Genomic DNA, 21,813 nt, shown 5'->3' on the forward strand with positions numbered 1-21,813 from the left:
GTTTCATCTCTGTCAGATCAGCACATAATCAGTGCCTTTAGATTCTCTCAGAATGTATTTCTTTCTTCCTCCTTTCCAACAAAGTAAAATGCAAGTATTTAAATATATCTTACCACTCTGTGCCAAACACAAAAGAAATGTAAATATACCGTCAGGCTGATCCACATCTGCCAGAGAGTAATTGTTGGATGCGTGCTGATTAAACATAATTTTTTTAACCAAGCTTTTAATTAGGCATCTGCACCAGGTCACACAGATGCAATTATAAAATATGAATAAGAAAGCTTTCATTCTTTTGAGAAATAAAGGGCCATGCTTGGTATACTTTTGCCTGTAGATAAAATGTTAGCATCACTGACTGCCTTTCCAAAATCGAGGATCCTTGGGGTAAGCCCAAAAAGGCTGGTCACTTAACTGTTTAACTGCACCACTGAAATTTTCCAATGCCTTCTATGAGTGAAGTAGGAGAGCTTTTCACATTCTCATCAGATGTAGGAACTTTTAAAACTGCACCTTAGAAACTACCTTTCCTGACTTTTCCATGCATTAAAAGAAGCTAGATCAAACACAGTTACATTTCTTGCCCCAAATCACACAACTATTGCAATAATTTATAATATAACTTATGATGGCTACAGAGTCCTGTGGGTTACCGTGCCCTGTCACCCTCCACCTCTTCAGAGTCCTCTTGCAAACAGATTCTTCTGGAGCACAGCAGAAAGTGGACTGGGATATTGCAGCAGATTCCCCCTTTGCAATTATTTGCTTCACTGCTTCCCTCTATTAACTTGACTAATCAAAAGAATATTGCAGTTTATTTCTCAATTTCATATTCAGGAATTAAAGATATTTTACCCAACATGCCAGCTGATACAATTGGAGAGACACAGAAGTGTCCCCAAGTCAAAATATGTCCTGGTCTCTTTGAAATTCTTAACATTTGTGTAAAAACTTGGGTTCAATTCCTGAATCTCAGCCTAACTACCAAGATTCAGTATTCCTGGGCTCAGATTCCACATGTATGAAGTCCAATGGTAACAATCTCAGAGGAATTGTTAAGGATTAGGTAAAACAGAATTTGCAAATGCCAGATAAGTATTAACTATATTAAAATGGTAGTCACTATGTTCAGAGAAACTCTAGGTGGGGTTAATGTGGTTAGAGAGATTGAAGAATTAAGGTGTCTTGAAGGGTAACACACAGGAAGAGGTAATAACACTGAGCTATGTGGTGGTCAGAGGTGGTCAGAAAGATGATCAGAAAGGTTAAGTTGGTCTGAAAGGGTAACTAGGAGTTTATTAGTGGGGACAAAGCATGAGAAATGGGAGGGTAGGAAAACATAGCATGTGTAGGACATGGGTCTGAGCTTATACCAACTGAAGCACAGAGTGGATTAGGAAAAGGCAGGAGATGGTAAAAATGTAGACTGAGAGCCTTGTATGCTGAACTAGAGAACTTGGACTCTGTTCTCTTTCTAGGAGCAGGCATTGAAAGGACATTAAGTAGAAAGGACATCAGAGAGTATGGTATGAAAATGAGTTGACAGAGAGGCAGATAGAAGAATGCAGTGCCCAGTGCTTTGGAGTCCCTGAAACTAATGCCCCTGACCTGTAGAATATTTATACTCTTCTGGCTCCTCAGACAGTTTGATCAGAAGAGGGGGCTTATTAGCCATCCCTTGTAATCTTAGTCATAGGGGGTGAGATTATAGAACCCCATAATCCCACAGATTCAGAGTCATTCCATTTGCTAGGCTCTCCTCTCCTCTTTCTCTCCTTCCCTTCTGTGATATGAAGGAAACCAGCTAAGGGACTGTTGCAGAAATCCATATAAGAGGCAAGTTCCCAACCTCTGTGCTGGAACAATTGCAGAGACAGCTAAGACGTAGACTCCAAGGGACTTTGTGTTAGAATTTCAGACTGAAGAATATACCTTAGAGATCATCCAGTTCAGTCTTCTCTGTTTATGACTCATGGTAGCTATTGAGTATAATAAATACTTGTTGCATAAATTAATAAGGAGGGATAAGACCCAGAGATTGATACCACAAATTATTGGCACACCTGACATAAGAATGTAAACTTTCTGACTCCTAAATCAGTGCTCTTTCCATTATGACACACTTGGTTTTTTAAAGTAAAAAGAGAGAGAGATTTAAAACACCTTATTTTATTGCTATAGATCAATTCACCTCTTTTTCACTCACAGTTGTCATTTATAAGGTAGCACATAAGAATTAACAAATTCAGATTCTTCTGATGAAGACTTTTGTCCTGTCTCTTATACCTTCCATAACTTAAGTATTTGCATTTCTGCACAATTTGGTGTTGTCTGCAATAATGCTGTCTATAAGACAAATGTTTAGAATCAATATACAATGGTTAGTTCTGGAACATCTAAGACAGAATCTCCTCCAATTCATGGCTGTTTTTATAACTAGTACCCTAAAGAGACCATTTGGGAATTCTAGAAACCATTTTAAATTATTCTGAAGCAACGATGCTTCCATGAGAATGGAAATTGAGGAAATAGTGATCTTTAACAAGAGAAATTAGATTTAGGTGTAAGGAAACCTTTGGGGCAATAAGAAGCATAGAACTCTGTTAACAGATTCATCTGGAAAACTGAGAAAGGCAAGAGATCATTTATTTGGTGGATTCTTATCATCAGACCCTTCTCACTTTCTGACATAGTTGAGAATATGTCAAGACCCTGAAGTGTGGATGTTCTAAGTCCCACCTACCACCACCACAGCTGCAGCCTCACTTCACATGTGCCTTCTGACCCTTCTGCCCTAACTACGTTGTACCTACATGCTAGAAGGAAATGAGGAATCTCAGGATGCTTTCATGAGGCACTGGTCTTCCTTCTTGTGAAATCATATTCAGCTACAAAGATGAACTTTATCTGTCCTCTCAGATTTCTCCAAGCAAACTACCAAATAATTGAATAAAATCCAGCTGTTTCTTTTTAAAGACTTGAACTATTTATTTTTTCCTGTTCTTAAGATATTCTTAATTTCTAATGTTTATCAGTCATTTGTTTAAAAATTTTAATATGTATATTTATATATGTGGTATCATGGTAATTTACAGAACACTTTCACAGACATCTCTTTGCTGTAAGGTAGGTAGAACAGCTATTGTTCTCCCATTTTGTAGATGAGGAAACTGATGAATTACTTCTTCAAAGAGCAACCCAGAGACCTGGCTTCAACTCTGTTTGTCTGTCTGACATACCACCGTACTTCACTTAAGGGAATACATTTTATCAAGAGCAGTTATTTTCAATTTAATTAAAGTGGTGAGTAGCAGACTCCCAAAAATACAAGTCAAAATTTATAATCTTTGTGGAAGTTGTAGAACAGAGGGAAAATGAATATTCAACATTATAATAAAATTATCTAGTATAATACAATTATATATTATTATTATAAAAACAGAAACTAAAATAAGCTTTAGAAAGGAGAAAAATTAGTCTAATTGTATTAGCTGGAGAGAAAACCAAGAAACAGTGATTTTTCAATGTAGAGTACATGTAATTGGTGGGATGGGAGTAGTCAGTGAGAATTATTTTTCTTTTTCTCTGGTAGCTCAGGTGGTAAAGAACCCACCTGCAATGCAGGAGACCCTGGTTCAATTACCGGGTTGGGAAGATCCGCTGGAGAAGGGAAAGGCTACCCACTCCATATTCTTGGACTTCACTTGTGGCTCAGTGGGTAAAGAATCTGCCTGCAATGTGGGAGATGTGGGTTCAATCCCTGGGTTGGGAAGATCCCCCAGAGAAGGGAAAGGCTACCCACTCCAGTATTCTGGCCTGGAGAATTCCATGGACCATATAGTCCATGGTATCACAAAGAGTCAGACACAACTGAGTGACTTTCACTTTATTTTTTCATATGACTTGGCAAAAGCATGTTAGAAACACTTAAAGGCAATGAATGAGTGAAATCCATTCCAGTGTTTTTCTAACCCTGTCTATCCTTTATTCTTATTGAATACCTAGAGTTCTCAGTATAGTAATGATACTCTGTATATTTTATGGGGAAAAAACTTGGAGCAGGTAGAAAACTCTCACAAAGGAATAAAGTCTGAGAAGAGTTTGTAGTCACAGGAGCAATCTTTGTAGGAATAATGAAGGATTTCTTTGAAAAAGTCAGGAAAGAAATGAATTATCTGGTTGAAATTATACCGAGAAAAGACGTGCACTTAAGGGTAGAAGAATAGCAGGATTCAACTAAGAGACAAGTTATCAAGTTATGAATTGTGAACAGTAACAATCCCAGCTTCCCCAGAAAGGTAATTCATTAGGGGGTGAATACAAAAATAAATTGGAAAGACTAGTGGTAAAGAGTGTTAAGCAGGGGGTCTGAAGATTGAGTGATTTGAAGTTAATAGAGGAAACTATAGGATGAGAATGGAGTGTGAAGTGAATTATTCTAGTCTGGTCCAAGGTGGTGGTGAAGGGAGACAGACACCAGGTGGTAAGTGAGAGCAGCTGAAAAGGAAGATTCTTTAGCCACAGTGACTCAAAGAATGTGGGAGCAGAGAAAAGAGGTATAAAAATATCTCCATTTTAAGCAGTGCTTTACAAACAGTGCTCTATTTTATCCAAAATGATGAAGTACCCAAGAGATTGCCAATATTGTATTTTGATTTCCATGACTAAGAAAGAAACCAATTATCTTAGAACATTTTCTCATAGAGGCCAGCAGTTTAAACTTCCCGCTTCATCAGCCTCACTCTCCTTCACTTTCACTTTGAAATCCCATAACTGGGAATCAGGACATTATGAGACCGGCCGTGTTGGGGACACCAAGCTCGTTAGTCACACCAAAATCGACCCACAGACCTGAAGGCAATAACCCTGAAACCATCTGGCCTCAATAGGGCCTGAAGCGAATGGCCACATAGAACAGAGTTAACCTCGCAGGCAGTATGGCGATGAAAGTGTGTGCTTGGCTCTCAAAAGAAACACATCATCGTATTTTTATGGAGAACTTTCCTTTGGTAAAATTAAAAGTATTTTCACAAGCATGATCTCATTCTCACAGTAGTCCTGCGAAAGAGGAAATGAAGGAGATATTTTAATTCTCATTTTATAAAAGAATAAACTGAGAGATGGAGCAAACAAGTGACTCTTCTCAATTCTCCCATTTAAGCAGGCCAACAGGGTTAGATCTGGAGCCAGTTTTCCTAGTGATGACCATGTCTGCGCTCATAAGCCCAGTCAGTCTCGGGACTTAGCATGGCATCATCAGAAGGCACATACCAGGTGGCTCATATTTTTATTTCACAACATGTAAATGATATTCATACAGCATGATCTATAAATATTACCCAATCAGTTCTATTTGAGTAAGCAAGGTTTGCTTACATCTCCCATCAACAACAGCTTTGGCGTGACACCATATCTAGGCATCCATTTACTTTTTTAAATGAGCAGTTAAGTAGTGTCAGGTTATTAGATGTGATAACTGACCACTGATCTTTTATATTTAGAAATCTTCTGGTAGCTCCATAAAGATATTGTTGCAGGGTTGTTTAGCACTCGCTTTGCTTGATGACTTGAAAAATTGCTCTGAGTGGAAAATATCCATAAATTTTAGAAGGCAGTCTCACTAAGAACCACAAGTAGTTCTCATTCTATTTCTAAACAGTAAGATCACATTAAAACTCAAAAATAGATAACATTAATCACTATAATTCAAGTAACTACTCTTTAGACTTGGCAGGGAACTGTGAGAGCTTAGAATATTACCCTTAGTTCTTTTTTTTTCTGTGACTTTCTGGCATAGTTGTGGGAAGAAGAAAGCAACGTGGAGGCTGGGGAGTTTAACTGTGATTACAGTTAGGGAGAGCCCTAGAGAACAGCATTTGTTACTCTCCTGCCTTTGCCTTGCCCATGTAGATATTCATATCCAGCTTAATTATGACTGTGGTGGGAATATCTTGGTGGGACTGTCCTGATTTTATAAACAGATATAACCAAGGACAGATAATAATTCCTGAAATAGCAATTATCCTTTGCATAACAATTTACAGCTTACAAACACTTTCACCTGTGTGATCTCATTTCTTATTTCCCATAGCACACTAAGTTGCTATGATTATTGTTCCTCATTACTTCTGAAGAATCTGAGTCACTGAAGATTTAAGTTGGTTTTGAAAGTCACATAGCTAGTGAGTGATGGAGTGGGGAAGCAGTCCAAAGACTTTGGTTCTCTATTCTGTGTCATGTCTGCTTATACCATGTAGCCTCCCAAACCTACAAAAGATGTTGGGTCAAGAATGGAGGTGGGAAGAAAATGGTCAATGTGTTTAAAAACAGATGACTAACCCAATAGGAAAAATGGGAAAAGGAGAGCTACTAAAGAGGAAACCCAAATAGCCAATTAACATATGAAAAGATGCTCACTCTCACAAGCAATCTGGGAAATGCAAATTAAAACCATGATCACACTCATTAGATTATCAAAAATTAAGAATCTGAGAATGGCAAGCATTGTATCAGATGGGGAGCAATGAAAATTCTGATACACTACTGAGGGGAGTGTAAACCAGCTTGATCTATTTTGTCAGCCATTTACCGTTGCTAACAAAGTTGAAGATGCACGTGGCCTATACCCACAATTCTATGCCAGGTAGATACCTGACGAAAACTCTCCCAGTTGTGCACAAAGGCCATGAAAAGAAGTTCATAACAGAGTTTTCTTTAATAACCAATATTCTCAAGAATCCAACTGTCCATTAACATAAGAATGGATAGACATTAATAAATAATGATGTAGCCTGTACCAGGCTCCTCCTTCCATGGGATTTTCTAGGCAAGAATACTGGAGTGGGTTGCCATTTCCTTCACCAGGGAATCTTCCCGACCCAGGGATAGAACCCAGGTCTCCTGCATTGTAGACAGATGCTTTACCATCTGAGTCACAAGGAAAGTCCAGTCACCCAATAGATATTATATAACAATGAGAATTGAGCTAGAGGTAAATATATCAAAAGAGATATCAAAAATACATTTTGAGGAATATAATATAGTATTCATATGTATACCATTTTAAAAAAGGTTTAAAATATGCAAAAACATACTTGGGTGGAGACTCAGTTCAGTTCAGTTCAGTTGCTCAGTCATGTCCGACTCTTTGTGACCCCATGGACTGCAGCACAGCACACCAGGCCTCCCTGTCCATCACCAACTCCCAGAGTTTTCCTAAACTCATGTCCATCGAATCAGTGATGCCATTCAACCATACATCCTCTATTGTCCCCTTCTCCTCCCACCTTCAGTTTTTCCCAGCATCAGGGTATTTTCCAATGAGTCAGTTCTTCACATCAGGTGGCCAAAGTATTGGAATTTCACTTTCAACATCAGTCCTTCAAATGAACAACCAGGACTGATCTCCTTTAGGATGGACCGGTTGGATCTCCTTGCAGTCCAAGGGACTCTCAAGAGTCTTCTCCAACACCACAGTTCAAAAAGCATCAATTCTTTGGTGCTCAGCTTTCTTTATAATCCAATTCTGACATCCACATATGACTACTGGAAAAACCATAGCTTTGACTAGATGGACCTTTGTTGACAAAGTAATGTCTCTGGCTTTTTAATATGCTGTCTAGGCTGATCATAACTTTCCTTCCAAGGAGTAAGCATCTTTTAATTTCATGGCTAAAGTCACCATCTGCAGTGATTTTAGAACCCCAAAAAAATAAAATCTGCCACTGTTTCCCCATCTATTTGCCATGAAGGGATGGGACCAGATGCCATGATCTTAGTTTTCTGAATGTTGAGTTTTAAGCCAACTTTTTCACTCTCCTCTTTTACTTTCATCAAAAGGCTCTTCAGTTCTTCTTCACTTTCTGCCATAAGGGTGGTGTCATCTGCATATCTGAGGTTATTGATATTTCTCCCAGCAATCTTGATTCCAGCTTGTGCTTCCTCCAGCCCAGCGTTTCTTATGATGTACTCTGCATATAAGTTAAATAAGTAGGGTGACAATATACAGCCTTGACATACTCCTTTTCCTATTTGGAACCAGTCTGTTGGCCCATGTCCAGTTCTAACTGTTGCTTCCTGACCTGAATATAGATTTCTCAAAGGGCAGGTCGGGTGGTCTGGTATTCCCATCTCTTGAAGAATTTTCCAGTTTATTGTGATCCACACAGTCAAAGGCTTTGGCATCGTCAATAAAGCAGAAATAGATGTTTTTCTGGAACTCTCTTGCTTTTTTGATGATCCAGCGGATGTTGGCAATTTGATCTCTGGTTCCTCTGCCTTTTCTAAAACCAACTTGAACATCTGGAAATTCACAGTTCACGTATTGCTGAATCCTGGCTTGGAGAATTTTGAGCATTACTTTACGAGCATGTGAGATGAGTGCAATTGTGCAGTAGTTGAACATTCTTTGGCATTGCCTTTCTTTGGGATTGGAATGAAAACTGACCTTTTCCAGTCCTGTGGCCACTGCTAAGTTTTCCAAATTTGCTGGCATATTGAATGCAGCACTTTCATAGCATCATCTTTTAGGATTTGAAATAGCTCAACTGGAATTCCATTACCTCCACTAGCTTTGTTCATAGTGATGCTTCCTAAGGCCCAATTCGCTTCACATTCCAGGATGTCTGGCTCTAGGTGAGTGATCACACCGTTTTGATCATCTGGGTCATGAAGTTCTTTTTTGTACAGTTCTTCTGTGTATTCTTGCCACCTCTTCTTAATATCTTCCACTTCTGTTAGATCCATACCGTTTCTGTCCTTTATTGAGCCTATCATTGCATTGACCATTGAGGAAGGTTTTCCTATCTCTCCTTGCTATTCTTTGGAACTCTGCATTCAAATGGGTGTAACTTTCCTTTTCTCCTTTGTTTTTCACTTCTCTTCTTTTCACAGCTATTTGTAAGGCCTCATCAGAGAGCCATTTTGGTTTTTTGCATTTCTTTTTCTTGAGGATGACCTTGATCCCTGTCTCCTGTACAGTGTCATGAACCTCTGACCATAGTTCATCAGGCACTCTAGTGCCTGATCTAGTCCCTTAAACCTTGTCCCTTAAATCTATTTCCAACTTCCATTGTATAATCATAAGGGATTTGATTTAGGTCATACCTGAATGGTCTAGTGATTTTCCCTACTTTCTTCAGTTTAAGCCTGCATTTGGCAATAAGAAGTTCATGCTCTGAGCCACAGTCAGCTCCCAGTCTTGTTTTTGCTGACTGTATAGAGTTTCTCCATTGTTGGCTGCAAAGAATATAATCAGTCTGATTTTGGTGTTGACCATCTGGTGATGTCCATGTGTAGTCTTCTCTTGTGTTGTTGGAAGAGGGTGTTTGCTATGATCAGTGTGTTCTCTTGGCAGAACTCTATTAGCCTTTGCCCTGCTTCATTCTGTACTCTAAGGCCAAATTTGCCTGTTACTCCAGGTGTTTCTTGACTTCCTACTTTTGCATTCCAGTCCCCTATAATAAAAAAGGCATCCTTTTGGGGTATTAGTGTAGAAGGTCTTATAGGTCTTCATAGAACCATTAAACTTCAGCTTCTTCAGCATTATCGGAGGGATTATAGACTTGGATTACCATGGTATTGAATGGTTTGCCTTGGAAACAAACAGAGATTATTCTGTCATTTTTTGAGATCCCATCCAATACTGCATTTCGGACTCCTCTGTTGACTATGATGGCTACTCCATTTCTTCTAAGGGATTCTTGCCCACAGTAGTAGATATGATAGTCATCTGAGTTAACTTCACCCATTCCAGTCCATTTTAGTTTGCTGATTTCCTACAATGTCGACATTCACTCTTACCATCTCCTGATTGACCACTTCCAATTTGCCTTGATTCGTGGACCTAACATTCCAGGTTCCTATGCAATATTGCTCTTCACAGCAGTGGACCTTGCTTCCATCAACAGTCCCATCCACAACTGGGTGTTGTTTTTGCTTTGGCTCCATCTCTTCATTCTTTCTGGAGTTATTTCTCCACTGATCTCCAGTAGCATGTTGGGCACCTACTGACTTGGGGAGTTCATCTTTTAGTGTCTATCTTTTTCCCTTTTCATACTGTTTATGGGGTTCTCAAGGCAAGAACACTGAAGTGGTTTGCCATCCTTTATCCAGTGGACCATACTTTGTCAGAACTCTCCACCATGTCCTATCTGTTTTGGGTGGCCCTAAATGGCATGGCTCATAGCTTCATTGAGTTAGACCAGGCTGTGGCCCATGTGATTAGATTGGCTAGTAATCTGTGATTGTAGTTTCTGTCTGTCTGCCCTCTGATGCCCTCTCTCAGTGCCTAATGTCCTACTGAGGTTTCTCTGACCTTGGACGTGGTGTATATCCTCATAGACCCCTGCTCCTGACCTTGGATGTGGGGTATCTCCTCATGGCCCCCTGCTCTAGAGATTAAACATTATGTAGGGATATTTTTTATGGGTACCTAGATATAGCATAAAAATATAAAGATGTGTGAATAACAAACCTCAAATGCGGGACAATGGTTACCTTTGAAAAGGGCAGTAAGGAAAGGCAAGTGGAAAAAGATGCCACCGAGGGGGTCTTCAACTAATATGAGCGATGTTCTAATCATTAAGCTGGATGATAGTGCACAAGTATTTATATTCTTTCAACTTTCAGTGTGTAAATATATATAACAGCTTTAAAAATAGAAGAGACAGGAGAAGATGAAAAAAATAATCTGGTTCAAATACATCTCTGGGACTCTAGGATGACCCTAACCAGTTTAAAATGATGCCAAAGCATCCTCAATGGCTCCAGTCTGTTGAGAAGTCATAGTAGCAGAGAGTGAATGTCCATCTCAGTTCAGTCCTAAGTCATGGCCCAGGGTCCCAGTCATGACATCAACACCTTCTCTGATAGACGTAGCTGAAGAATGAAGTTCCATCTGACCAGTCATATGGTCTGTGATGTTTTCCAAAGTCAGACCTAAACTGGATCACTGAAAATACTATTTTGCTTTGTTTGGTTGGTTTTCCTTTTCTGTCTCTGTATCTTTTAACACTTTCAAGCAATTCTGTGGCATTTGGTAACTGTTAACTGAGTGTATATAGTTAAGGGCATTTTACTGACTGTTCTATTCATAGAATTACTTATTTTAAAATGTGTTTTGGGCTTCCCTGGTGGTTCAAATGATAAAGAATTCACCTACAATGAATGAATCCCAGGTTCGATCCCTGGATTAGGAAGATCCTCTGGAAAAGGAAATGGCAACCCACTCCTGTGTTCTTGCCTGGAGAATCCCCATGGATAGAGGAGTCTGGTAGGATACAGTATATGGGGTCACAAAGAGTCCTATGTGACTGAGCAACTAACACACACACAATATATTTAGTGGAGAAATCATTTTATATCAGATAGCTGAGAGAAGCCAAAAAGTATTTAACTCTGAAAGTTCACCTTTTTTTTTTTTTTTTTTTTTTTTTGATATTTGCAGTTTTGATGGGCTGTGATGTCTCAGAGTGAGATTCCTAGCCATTTATACTACCCATTTCAGAATTATCCTGATAAACTGATATCTGTTGAATTATTCACTTGACATTCTGTGAAAATATGTCTTTTCATATCTCACGTACTCTTCAGCATCATCAGACACAGTCTCAATGTGCAAGTTCATTTCTCAAATGTTATCTTTTTTGAGGATAAAAATACCAATCCATGGTAGAACAGTGCTCCAAAAATAAAATTATTATTTATACATGATTGAATTGTTCTTAACAATATTTACATTCAGGACAATTTTAACATCATAAAGTTACATTCTGACCAGTGGTCTTCAGTAACTCCATGATTAAATTCATTGGGGGAGATTCCTTGGCTGTCACATGGTTAAGACTCCGCACTTTCACTGCTGAGGGCCTGGGTTCAATCCCTGGTCAGGGAACTAAGATGCCACAAGCGACATGGCACAGCCAAATAAAATATTAAAAATTCATTGGAATGAAGAGACAAATGCCTTTTTTTTAAAAGATCTATAGAAATATCAATTTATCTGAGATCAGAGGTTGAATCTATGGCAGCTTCCTTTTTAGACCAGAGTCTGAAATCCTCTTCATCTTATTTTGAAAGTGAAAGTTGCTTAGTAGTGTCCTACTCTTTGCTACCCCGTGATCTATACAGTCCATGGAATTCTCCAGGCCAGAATACTGGAGTGGATAGCTATTCCCTTCTCCAGGGGATCATCCCAACCCAGGGACTGAACACAGGCCTCCCGTATTGCGGGTGGATTCTTTACCATCTGAGCCACCAGGAAAGGCCAAGAATACTAGAATGGGTAGCTGTTCCTTTCTCCAGCAGATCTTCCCGACCCAGGAATCTAACCAAGGTGTCCTGCATTGCAGGCAGATTCTTTACCAGCTGAGCTACCAGGGAAGCCCCATCTTATTTTAGCAACAATAATGTTAATAATGGTCCACACTTATTGAGCAATCCCTGTGTGTCAGGCATTGCACCAAGCCCTTTTTCTGCATCATCTTACTTCATCCTCACAACACCTTTACAACTGTGGCTCAAAGCAGGTAAGTCACCTGCCCAGATCTTAGCACAGATCTGCTAAGTAGTAGAGCTGGGATATGGAGCCAGATCCCTGAGCCCAAAAACTATGCTCTAGACATCTACCTGTGTTCACATGGAACCTTTGCAGTTGCAGTTTACTATAGGAAAATAAAATAAATGGGGGAAAAAAAGACCACTGACTCAGTAAAATGATGCTCAAAAACCCAAATACTGGGCTTTATCATCTGAAAGTTGTTTCTACCACTTCTCAGTAACTTGAAAATTCTGTTAACTGAATTGCACTGAAAATGAAGATGAAAAAGAAACAAAGAATGTGTCCTTCTTCAAGGTACACATTCTTCTAAACGTTTCTGTAGCTTTATTCCTGTATATGAAGCTGTTTCTGAACTTCAGGAATAACCAAATAGCATTTTTTTTCAGCATTTGATCACTATATTTGTTGTCAGACTGTTGTAACCTTGAGTCACTTACAGGGAATTTAGATACTATTCTAATTGATTTTCTCACTGCTTACTAAGAAACAGAGCGCCTGTTTCACTAGTCTCACAAATAATTCCATTTCTCTATGTCAGTGTTAATTGAACTTACCTCATGTTGCCAATCTCTTTCTTTTTTTCCCTTGCAGGTGATGTCATTGTCTATATTAACGAAGTTTGTGTCCTTGGACACACTCATGCAGATGTAGTCAAACTTTTCCAGTCTGTTCCTATTGGTCAGAGTGTCAACTTGGTATTGTGTCGTGGCTACCCTTTGCCCTTTGATCCTGAAGATCCTGCTAACAGCATGGTGCCACCCCTTGCAATAATGGAGAGGCCACCTCCAGTGATGGTCAATGGAAGACATAACTATGAAACATATTTGGAATACATTTCTCGGACCTCACAGTCAGTTCCGGATATAACAGATCGGCCGCCTCATACTTTGCACTCAATGCCAGCTGATGGTCAGCTAGATGGCACGTATCCACCACCTGTCCATGACGACAATGTTTCTATGGCTTCATCTGGGGCCACCCAAGCTGAACTTATGACCTTAACCATTGTGAAAGGTGCCCAGGGCTTTGGCTTCACCATTGCAGACAGTCCTACAGGACAGCGGGTGAAACAAATACTTGACATTCAGGGATGCCCTGGCCTGTGTGAAGGCGACCTCATTATTGAGATCAACCAGCAGAATGTACAGAACCTGAGCCATACGGAAGTAGTGGATATACTTAAGGACTGTCCCATTGGAAGCGAGACTTCTTTGATTATTCATCGAGGAGGTAAGATAAACTCTGGCTTAGCAATCAGTATACAGGTGAAATTGTAGAACCTTTATAATAATATTGAAAAAATGGAAGTTTCTTTGGGGTTGAGTGAAATTGTACTTTTTAATGTTAATTTTTTATTGAATGTAGTGGATTTATAATGTATTGATTTCTGCTGTAAAGCATGATTCAGTTTTATATGTATATTCCTTTTCATGTTCCTTTCCATTATGCTTTATCACAGGCTAGTGAATATAGTTCCATGTGCTATACAGTAGGACCTCGTTATTTATCCTTTCTATATATAATAGTTTGTCTGCTAATCCCAAATCCCCAGTCATTTCCTTCCCCACCCCTTGCCTTTGGCAACCACAAGCCTGAGAAATCATGCTGTAAAAGTTGAAGGTAAGAGTAATAGAGAAAAATATGAGTCCAGGAAGCTATGCTTATGAATTTTGAGAACATTTCTCCTATTTTATATTAAACACAATAAAAATAGTGCTTTCAGTCTTACAAACAGCTACTGCTATGGAGAATTCCCTAGCAGTCCACTGGTTAGAACTCCAAGCTTTCACTACCAAGGGTACAGGTCCAGTCCCTGGTCAAGGAACTGAGATCCTGCAAGCTGTAAAGTGAGGCCTATGTGTGTATGTGTGTTTAAGTATATATATATATATATATATATATATATATATATATATATAGCTGTGAACCGAGAGGGTAAAGATTGAATCCCTGAGTGTGAATAGGTTATATTCCAAAACTTCATTAACGTATCAGTTGTGGAGCTTCAGACTAGTTTCCACTGACTAAAGTAAAACTTGATTTTTCTCAAGGAAACAAGGCTCTGAATTGTCCATAGACATGCATGCTAACAGGTAGAAGCTGGTTGAACTCCTTCCAAGCTCAAGTAGTGTTGATAATCCCCATAAGGACCAATGGGAACGGTGTCCGAATAGAAAAATCTTTTCAGAGTGGTGAATAGGGTTGCTCAGGACACTCCTCCGGTACTTACAGGAGCACTTCATCAATACTTGCCTTAGCACCTTCTGTGACCCGGGAAGAAAGTTATGGAACAGGGTTGAGGCTGAAGTTCTGAGCTGGGTGTCTCACGTGAAGTGTGGAACTGGAAGCAGCGAGGACTGTGGTAGGAGCTCTGAGCCCTGGAGGTGTCTTCCCTTCCCCCTGCTCTGTGGGGAGGGAGTGGGGCTAAGCGGAGGGCACCTCCTTCATGTCTCTGCTCCTCTGCTCTTGATTATCAGTGAAACTAGGAAGAAAAAGGACGGGAGGGTCGGAGACAGAGAGGGTACTTGAAAACAGTATAAATGAAGGGATTCCTGCAAGTCCTGGTTTTCTCTTTGCCAATTTGGGGACTTAAGACACTCAGTCCATGAGTCTGAGATGTCTCATCTGTTATATTCTGATGATAATACTACCTAAGCTTATGGTACTGTTCTTAATGAAATGGCCCACAATAGGTGCTCATTAAATGTCTGTTGTCTCTAGATTACCACCAGAGCTAGAGCAGGAATGGGTCAGGAGGGGCAGTACTCGGAGGAACTCTTGCGTGAAGAGCACACGTGTGGCAAGCATATGTGACTGTCTATTCAAAGCATTAAAAGCAGCAGGAAGGCCTGACAGTCTGAAATGCAAATGAAAGCAGTCAAAGCTGAAAGAAGCACCTTTTATGGTGTTTTCTGCCCTTTCTGCAGGTGTTTCCCGGTATTTACATTATTGATTTTTGTGTAAAAATGGATATGAAATACTAGGCATAGTATTTCACAACTAGGCATAGAGTACAAAGTACTATGTTCCTATCTTAAAAGCAGAAATTAATATGGTAGCAAAAGTCTTAAATATGACCTTAAAGCATTATTACAAAATAGCACTTGAAATGTGATAATTCAATATTGACAGTATATTTTGATTTTCCACTGCTTAAGATTAAAACAAATACCCTTAATTAAAAAGCCATAATTTTACAATGTGCAATCAAAATTAAATCTTTGAGACAGATTCTTGATATCAAATGGTATAGCTGAAAATCACTGCAATATCCTCTGTATGAGTCATAGAAATAAGTCTGGACACATTTTTGTGTGTAATACCTTTTTAAAAGGCATGATATAGTAGAAAAAAAGTATTCTGAAGTCATTTTTTCATAGATATATATATATATGCCCATATATATAATAAAAGTTTGGGCTTCCCAGCTGGCACTAGTGGTAAAGAAACTACCTGCCAATGCAGGAAACATAAGCAAAGCGGGTTCAACCCTTGGGTTGGGAAGACCCCCTGGAGGAGGGCAAGGCAACCAACTAAGTATTCTTGCCTGGAGAATCCCCATGGTCAGAGGAGCCTGGCGGACTACAGCCTGTGGGGTCACAAAGGGTTGGACACAACTTAAGCTTAGCATGCATGCATAATATATACTCATATTAGTGCTGTTTATACCTTTACTGAAAACATATCTGTGTGCCAGCTCTCAGCAGCCCGCCCTATTCTTGTTCGTTCTTTTCCTCTACTCTCTAGCATCTCCATTTAATCCTCATGCATTCAAAGTTTATTTTGTGTTTTTCTTTTTTTTTTTTAATTGAGACATAGTTGATTTGCATTATTGTCTTAGCTTCAGATGTACAGTGTGTGTGTGGCGGGGGGTGTGTGGGGGGTGTGCAGTCAGCCGTGTCCGACTCCTTGCACTCCTTTGGACTGTAGCCCACCAGGCTCCTCTGTCCGTGGGATTCTCCAGGCAAGAGTACTGGAGCAGGTTGCCATACCCTCCTCCAGGGGATCTGCCCAGCCTGGGGAGACTGAACCTGTGTCTCGTGTGTCTCCTGTATTGCACGTGGATTCTTTACTCACTGAGCAGTACAGTATAGTGATTGAGTATTTTTGCAGATGAATATAGAAATCAAGTGTTCAAAGTTTTGTTTGCATTTTGTTTGTGTTTGGGATGAGGAATTTGTTTTTATTTTGTGGCTAGTGTAGAATTGCAGAATGTAGTACCCTGTGATGTTTAAAGTACTTCTGGTCAAAAAACGTCTCATGTTTTCCTCAAACTCCTACTGTTTGAACTCAGCTGTCTGGAATTAATAGGAACTAACATGTTTTATGATGAAAATCACTTCATCTTACCATAGGCTACTCATAAGTGCTTATAGCCTCACTCAGATAAGCATAAATTTTCAAGAGCAAACTCATGCACCTAGGTCTTTATATCAGGATCATCAATTGTTTTAGATAATTTACTAGGATTTTTTTATTTATAAAGTGGTTATGTGGTTTAATTTTCTCAAACAAATAGTGTCAGAAGGTATATAAAGGTAAAAATAAAATATAAAAGTAATTCTCTTTTTCCAGGATTTTAGTCCTCTTCCTAGAGGTAACCATAAGATTTATATATACACACTTCCAAAAATTTTGTGGTCTTAACTAACATGTATGTTAATATATGTAGTGTGTTTAACATAAATGGAATGATATTTATTATACATACACATGTCTGGCTCTGAATAGCTTGATTATTAAGATGTATTTTATTTTTTAAAGAACATCATTGTGGTATTATTTACGTACCATAGAACTCACCAATTATGTGTGTGCTCAGTGGCTCAGTCAACCCTGAGTTGTGAGTGGTTTGAGTGCTCTTGAGACCAACTCTGAGTGATCTCAGTCCAGCTCTGAGACCCCGTGAATTGGAGTCCTCCAGGTTCCTCTGTCCAAGTAATTTCCCAGCCAATAATACCAGAGTGGGTTGCCGTTTCCTTCTCCAGGGGATTTCCCCAGTCCAGGAATTGAGCCCATGTCTGTTGCATCTCATGCTTTGGCAAGTGGATTCTTTGCCACTGCACCACTAGGAAGCCTCAATTATTAATGTAAGTATATATTTCAGTAGGTTTTGCTATAGTGATTTAGCTGTGCAGCAGTCACCATAATTCTTAGAACATCCATCATCCCAGTTCCCTCAGCCCCTAGATAATCACTAATATGCTTTCTGGATAGTTTTGCTTTTCTAGAAATTTTTGTATGTGGAATCTTACAGACTGTAGTTTTTATTTAACATAACGTTGTTGTGATCTACCCATGTAGGGAAAAGAATGAATAGTTTGTTTCTTCTTATTCCTGAGTAGTATATTTTATGGGTATACATTTTTTAAAAATCTGTTCACCAGTGGATGGACATTTGAGTTATTTTCAAGTTTGGCATTTATAAATAACACTGTTGTGAACATTTACATATAAATATTTGTGAGTGCATATATTTTCTCTTTTATTGAGTAAATACCTTGGGGTCTGTTGGGTTATATGATAAGTATATATTTAAAGTATTCAGAAATAGCCAGAATGTTTTCCAAAATGGCTATACCATTTTACATTCCCACTACCAATGTGTGAGGTTTACATTCTGCCCATTGTTGCCCATGTTTGGTGTAGTTAGTCATTTTGATTATAGCCTTCTTTAGGTATAATGATGCCTTTTCTGATTTTAATTTATATTCCTCTAATTTTCTCATATGTTTACCATGGTATGTTTTCATATGTTTATTAACATTAATTATCTTCTTTGGTGACATGCCTATTCAACATTTTGCTCATTTGTATATTTCTTGAGCTGTCTTCGTATTAAGTTGTAAAAAAAAAAAGTTGTAAAAAAAGTTTTACACTCTGATTACATGTCTTTTTGAAGATGAATGATTTGCAGATATTTTCTCCTAGTCTGTGGCTTGTTTTTTCATTTTCTTAATGCTTCCTTTTGAAGCACAAAAGTTTTTTTGATGAAATCTAATTTATCGTTATTTTCTTCTGTGAATCTTTCTTTTGTGTTAGATCTAAGAAATCTTTGTGTAATCCAAGATCACAAAGTTTTCCCTGCTTTCTTCTAGAACTTTTGTAGTTTTAGCTCTTACATTTAAACCTGTAAACCATTTCAAGATAATTTTTGAGCATAGAATAAGGTAATATCTAAGTGCATTTTGCTATCTATAGATTTCCAATTGTTCTAGCACTATTTGTTTAAATTTAAAAAAAAAACTGTCCTTTCCCTTTGGATTTCCTTGGCACTTTTGTCAAAAATGAATTGGCATAAATGTGGTTTATTTGTAGGCTCTATTCTATTTCATTGACCTATATGTCTATCCCCATGGGCATACCACACTCTCTAGACTAGCTTTATATATAGTATTAAAATCAAGCAGTATGAGTCCTCCAACTTCTGCCCACTTTTTCAAAATTATTTTGGTTATTCTAGACCCTTTGCATTTCCATATAAATTTTAAGATCAACTTTTTAATTTTTTTTTTTTTAATAAAAGACCTGCTGAGATTCTGATGTTGCATTGAATCTGTAGAACAATTTTTGAAGAATTGCCAGTGAATCTCTTCATTCATAAATGTGGTATATCTCTTTATTTATTTGAATCTTCTTTAATTTCTCTTACAATGGTTTGTAGTCCTTACTGTACATATCTGTACTTCTTTCGTTAAACTTATTCCTACCTATTTTATTCTTCTTCAAATTAATGTGAATGGAATTATTTTCTCAGTGTCATTTTCAGATTGTTTATTTTTAATGTATAGAAATATATATTTTGTTTTGATCTTGGACACTGTAACCCTATTACACTCACTTTAGTTCTGGGCTTTTTTTTTTTTTTGTAAATTCCATCAAATTTTCCACATAGTTATTATGTCATCTAGTGAGTGAAGTGAGTGAAGTCTCTCAGTCGTGTCCGACTCTTTGTGATCCCATGGACTGTAGCCTACCAAGCTCCTCAGTCCATGGAATTTTCCAGGCAAGAGTACTGGAGTGGGTTGCCATTTCCTTCTCCAGGGGATCTCCCCAACCCAGGGATCGAACCCGGGTCTCCCACACTGCAGGCAGACACTTTACCGTCTGAGCCACCAAGGAAGCACCAAATCTTTATTTTCTTCTTTACAATTTTATGTCTTTGATTTTTTTCTCTGTGACTTGCTACACTAGCTAGAACTTCCAGTATGATGTTGAATAGAAATGATTATGAGAGGACATCCTTACCTCAGTAAAAAGAAAAAGAGTGGGGGGGTTTCCCAGGTAGCTCAAATGATAAAGAATCTGCCTGCGAAAGAGACACATGCACCCCAGTGTTCATCGCAGCACTGTTTATAATAGCCAGGACATGGAAGCAACCCAGATGCCCATCAGCAGATGAATGGATAAGGAAGCTGTGGTACATATACACCATGGAATATTATTCATCCTTTAAAAAGAATTCATTTGAATCAGTTCTAATGAGATGGATGAAACTGGAGCCCATTATACAGAGTGAGGTAAGCCAGAAAGATAAAGAACATTACAGTATACTAACACATATATACGGAATTTAGATAGATGGTGGCGATAACCCTATATGCAAAACAGAAAAAGAGACACAGAAATACAGAACAGACTTTTGAACTCTGGGGGAGAACGTGAGGGTGGGATGTTTTGAAAGAACAGCATGTATATTATCTATGGTGAAACAGACCACCAGCCCAGGTGGGATGCATGAGTCAAGTGCTTGGGCCTGGTGGGCTGGGAAGACCCTGAGGAGTTGGGTGGAGAGGGAGGTGGGAGGGGGGATCGGGATGGGGAATACGCGTAACAATATGGCTGATTCATATCAATGTATGACAAAACCCACTGAAATGTTGTGAAGTGATTGGCCTCCAACTAATAAAATAATATTTAAAAAAAAAAAAAAAAAGAATCTGCCTGCAATGCAGGAGACCCAAGTTCAATTCCTGGGTCTGAAAGATCCTCTAGAGAAGGGCATGGCAACCCACTCCAGTATTCTTGCCTGGAGAATTCCATGGACAGAGGAGCCTGGCGGGCTACAGTCCATGGGGTTGCAAAGAGTCGGACACGACTGAGCAACTAACCCATACACACATCCTTACCTCACTGCTGATTTTAGTGATAAGGCATTTGCTTTTCACCATTTTTTTTTAATGTAATTTTTATATTTTGTGTGATCAGAGCACTTAAAAGGACTATTCTCTTGTTCTCTGTCTATCCTTCGCCCGAGCAGTGCCTGCTTCACCTAAACCCTATATACATGACTGACCTTCCTCTGTACTTGCCCGAGGCCCCAGCTGGTGATTGTTCTTATCAAAGGGGTGGTGAGGGTCATGCCCCTCTACTGGTTTCCCTGGTAACTAGTGAACCCACTCCTGTAAATGGTAACCTCATCTCCTCCCCACTCCTCTGAGAGTAAAGACTGCCTCCCATCAAGCACACACAGTGGGATATCTCTCTGAGTGAAAGTCACTCAGTTGTGTCTGACTCTCTGCAACCCCATGGACTATACAGTCCAAGGAATTCTCCAGGCCATAATACTGATTTGGGTAGCCGTTCCCTTCTCCAGGGGATCTTCCCGACCAAGGAATCAAACCCAGCTCTCCCGCATTGCAGGAAATTCTTTACAATCTGAGCCACCGGGGGAGCCCTAGATATCTCTAGAATCTTGCTTTAGACATGTAAACTCTGCCGTCCATTAAACCATTGGTGTCTCTGTTGCTGACTCCTGTTTGTTTCCTAGGTCTTAAAGCTGGGTAAGCAAGACTTGTAGGCCTGTGGGGTGCATCTCGACTTATGCCCTTTATCAGGTTGAGAAAATTCCAATCTTCTATTCGTAAATTATTGAGAATCTTAATAATCAACGTCTTGACTTTCACCAAATATTTTTTCCACAACTATTGAGATGATCATGTAGTATTTTTCTTCATTAATAAAGTGCTATACACTATATGATTATTTAAATCTTAAACTAATTTATCATTCCTGGGATAACCCCATTTGATTATGGTGCATAATTCTTTTTGTATGTTGCTAGATTGTGTTTGCTTGTGTTTTATTAAGAATCTTTGAACCTACGGAGAGGAGATTTTCTGTAATTTTCTTTTGTCTGCTTTTTTTTTTTTTTCAGAATAATGTTGGCCTTTCCCTCTGTTCTCTGAGTTTGCGTAGTATTAATATTATTTCCCCCTTAAAAGTTTGGATAGAATTCACCAGTGAAGACATCT

The 21,813-nt window shown here is 38.9% G+C and overlaps 1 protein-coding gene across 5 annotated transcripts in view; it reads left to right on the top strand.

Moving 5' to 3' along the window:
• Nucleotides 1-21,813, top strand: part of MAGI2 (membrane associated guanylate kinase, WW and PDZ domain containing 2) — a 1,418,773-nt gene that overhangs the window by 1,162,008 nt on the left and 234,952 nt on the right. For all 5 annotated transcript variants that reach the window (XM_065939768.1, XM_065939769.1, XM_065939770.1 and 2 more), the window contains one exon: nt 13,151-13,789. In XM_065939768.1, coding sequence (XP_065795840.1) covers nt 13,151-13,789 — 639 coding nt within the window. The remainder of the gene's footprint in view (nt 1-13,150; nt 13,790-21,813) is intronic.

Source organism: Muntiacus reevesi, chromosome 6 (assembly GCF_963930625.1).
Source record: "Muntiacus reevesi chromosome 6, mMunRee1.1, whole genome shotgun sequence".
In the NCBI taxonomy this organism is placed as follows: Eukaryota; Metazoa; Chordata; class Mammalia; order Artiodactyla; family Cervidae; genus Muntiacus; species Muntiacus reevesi.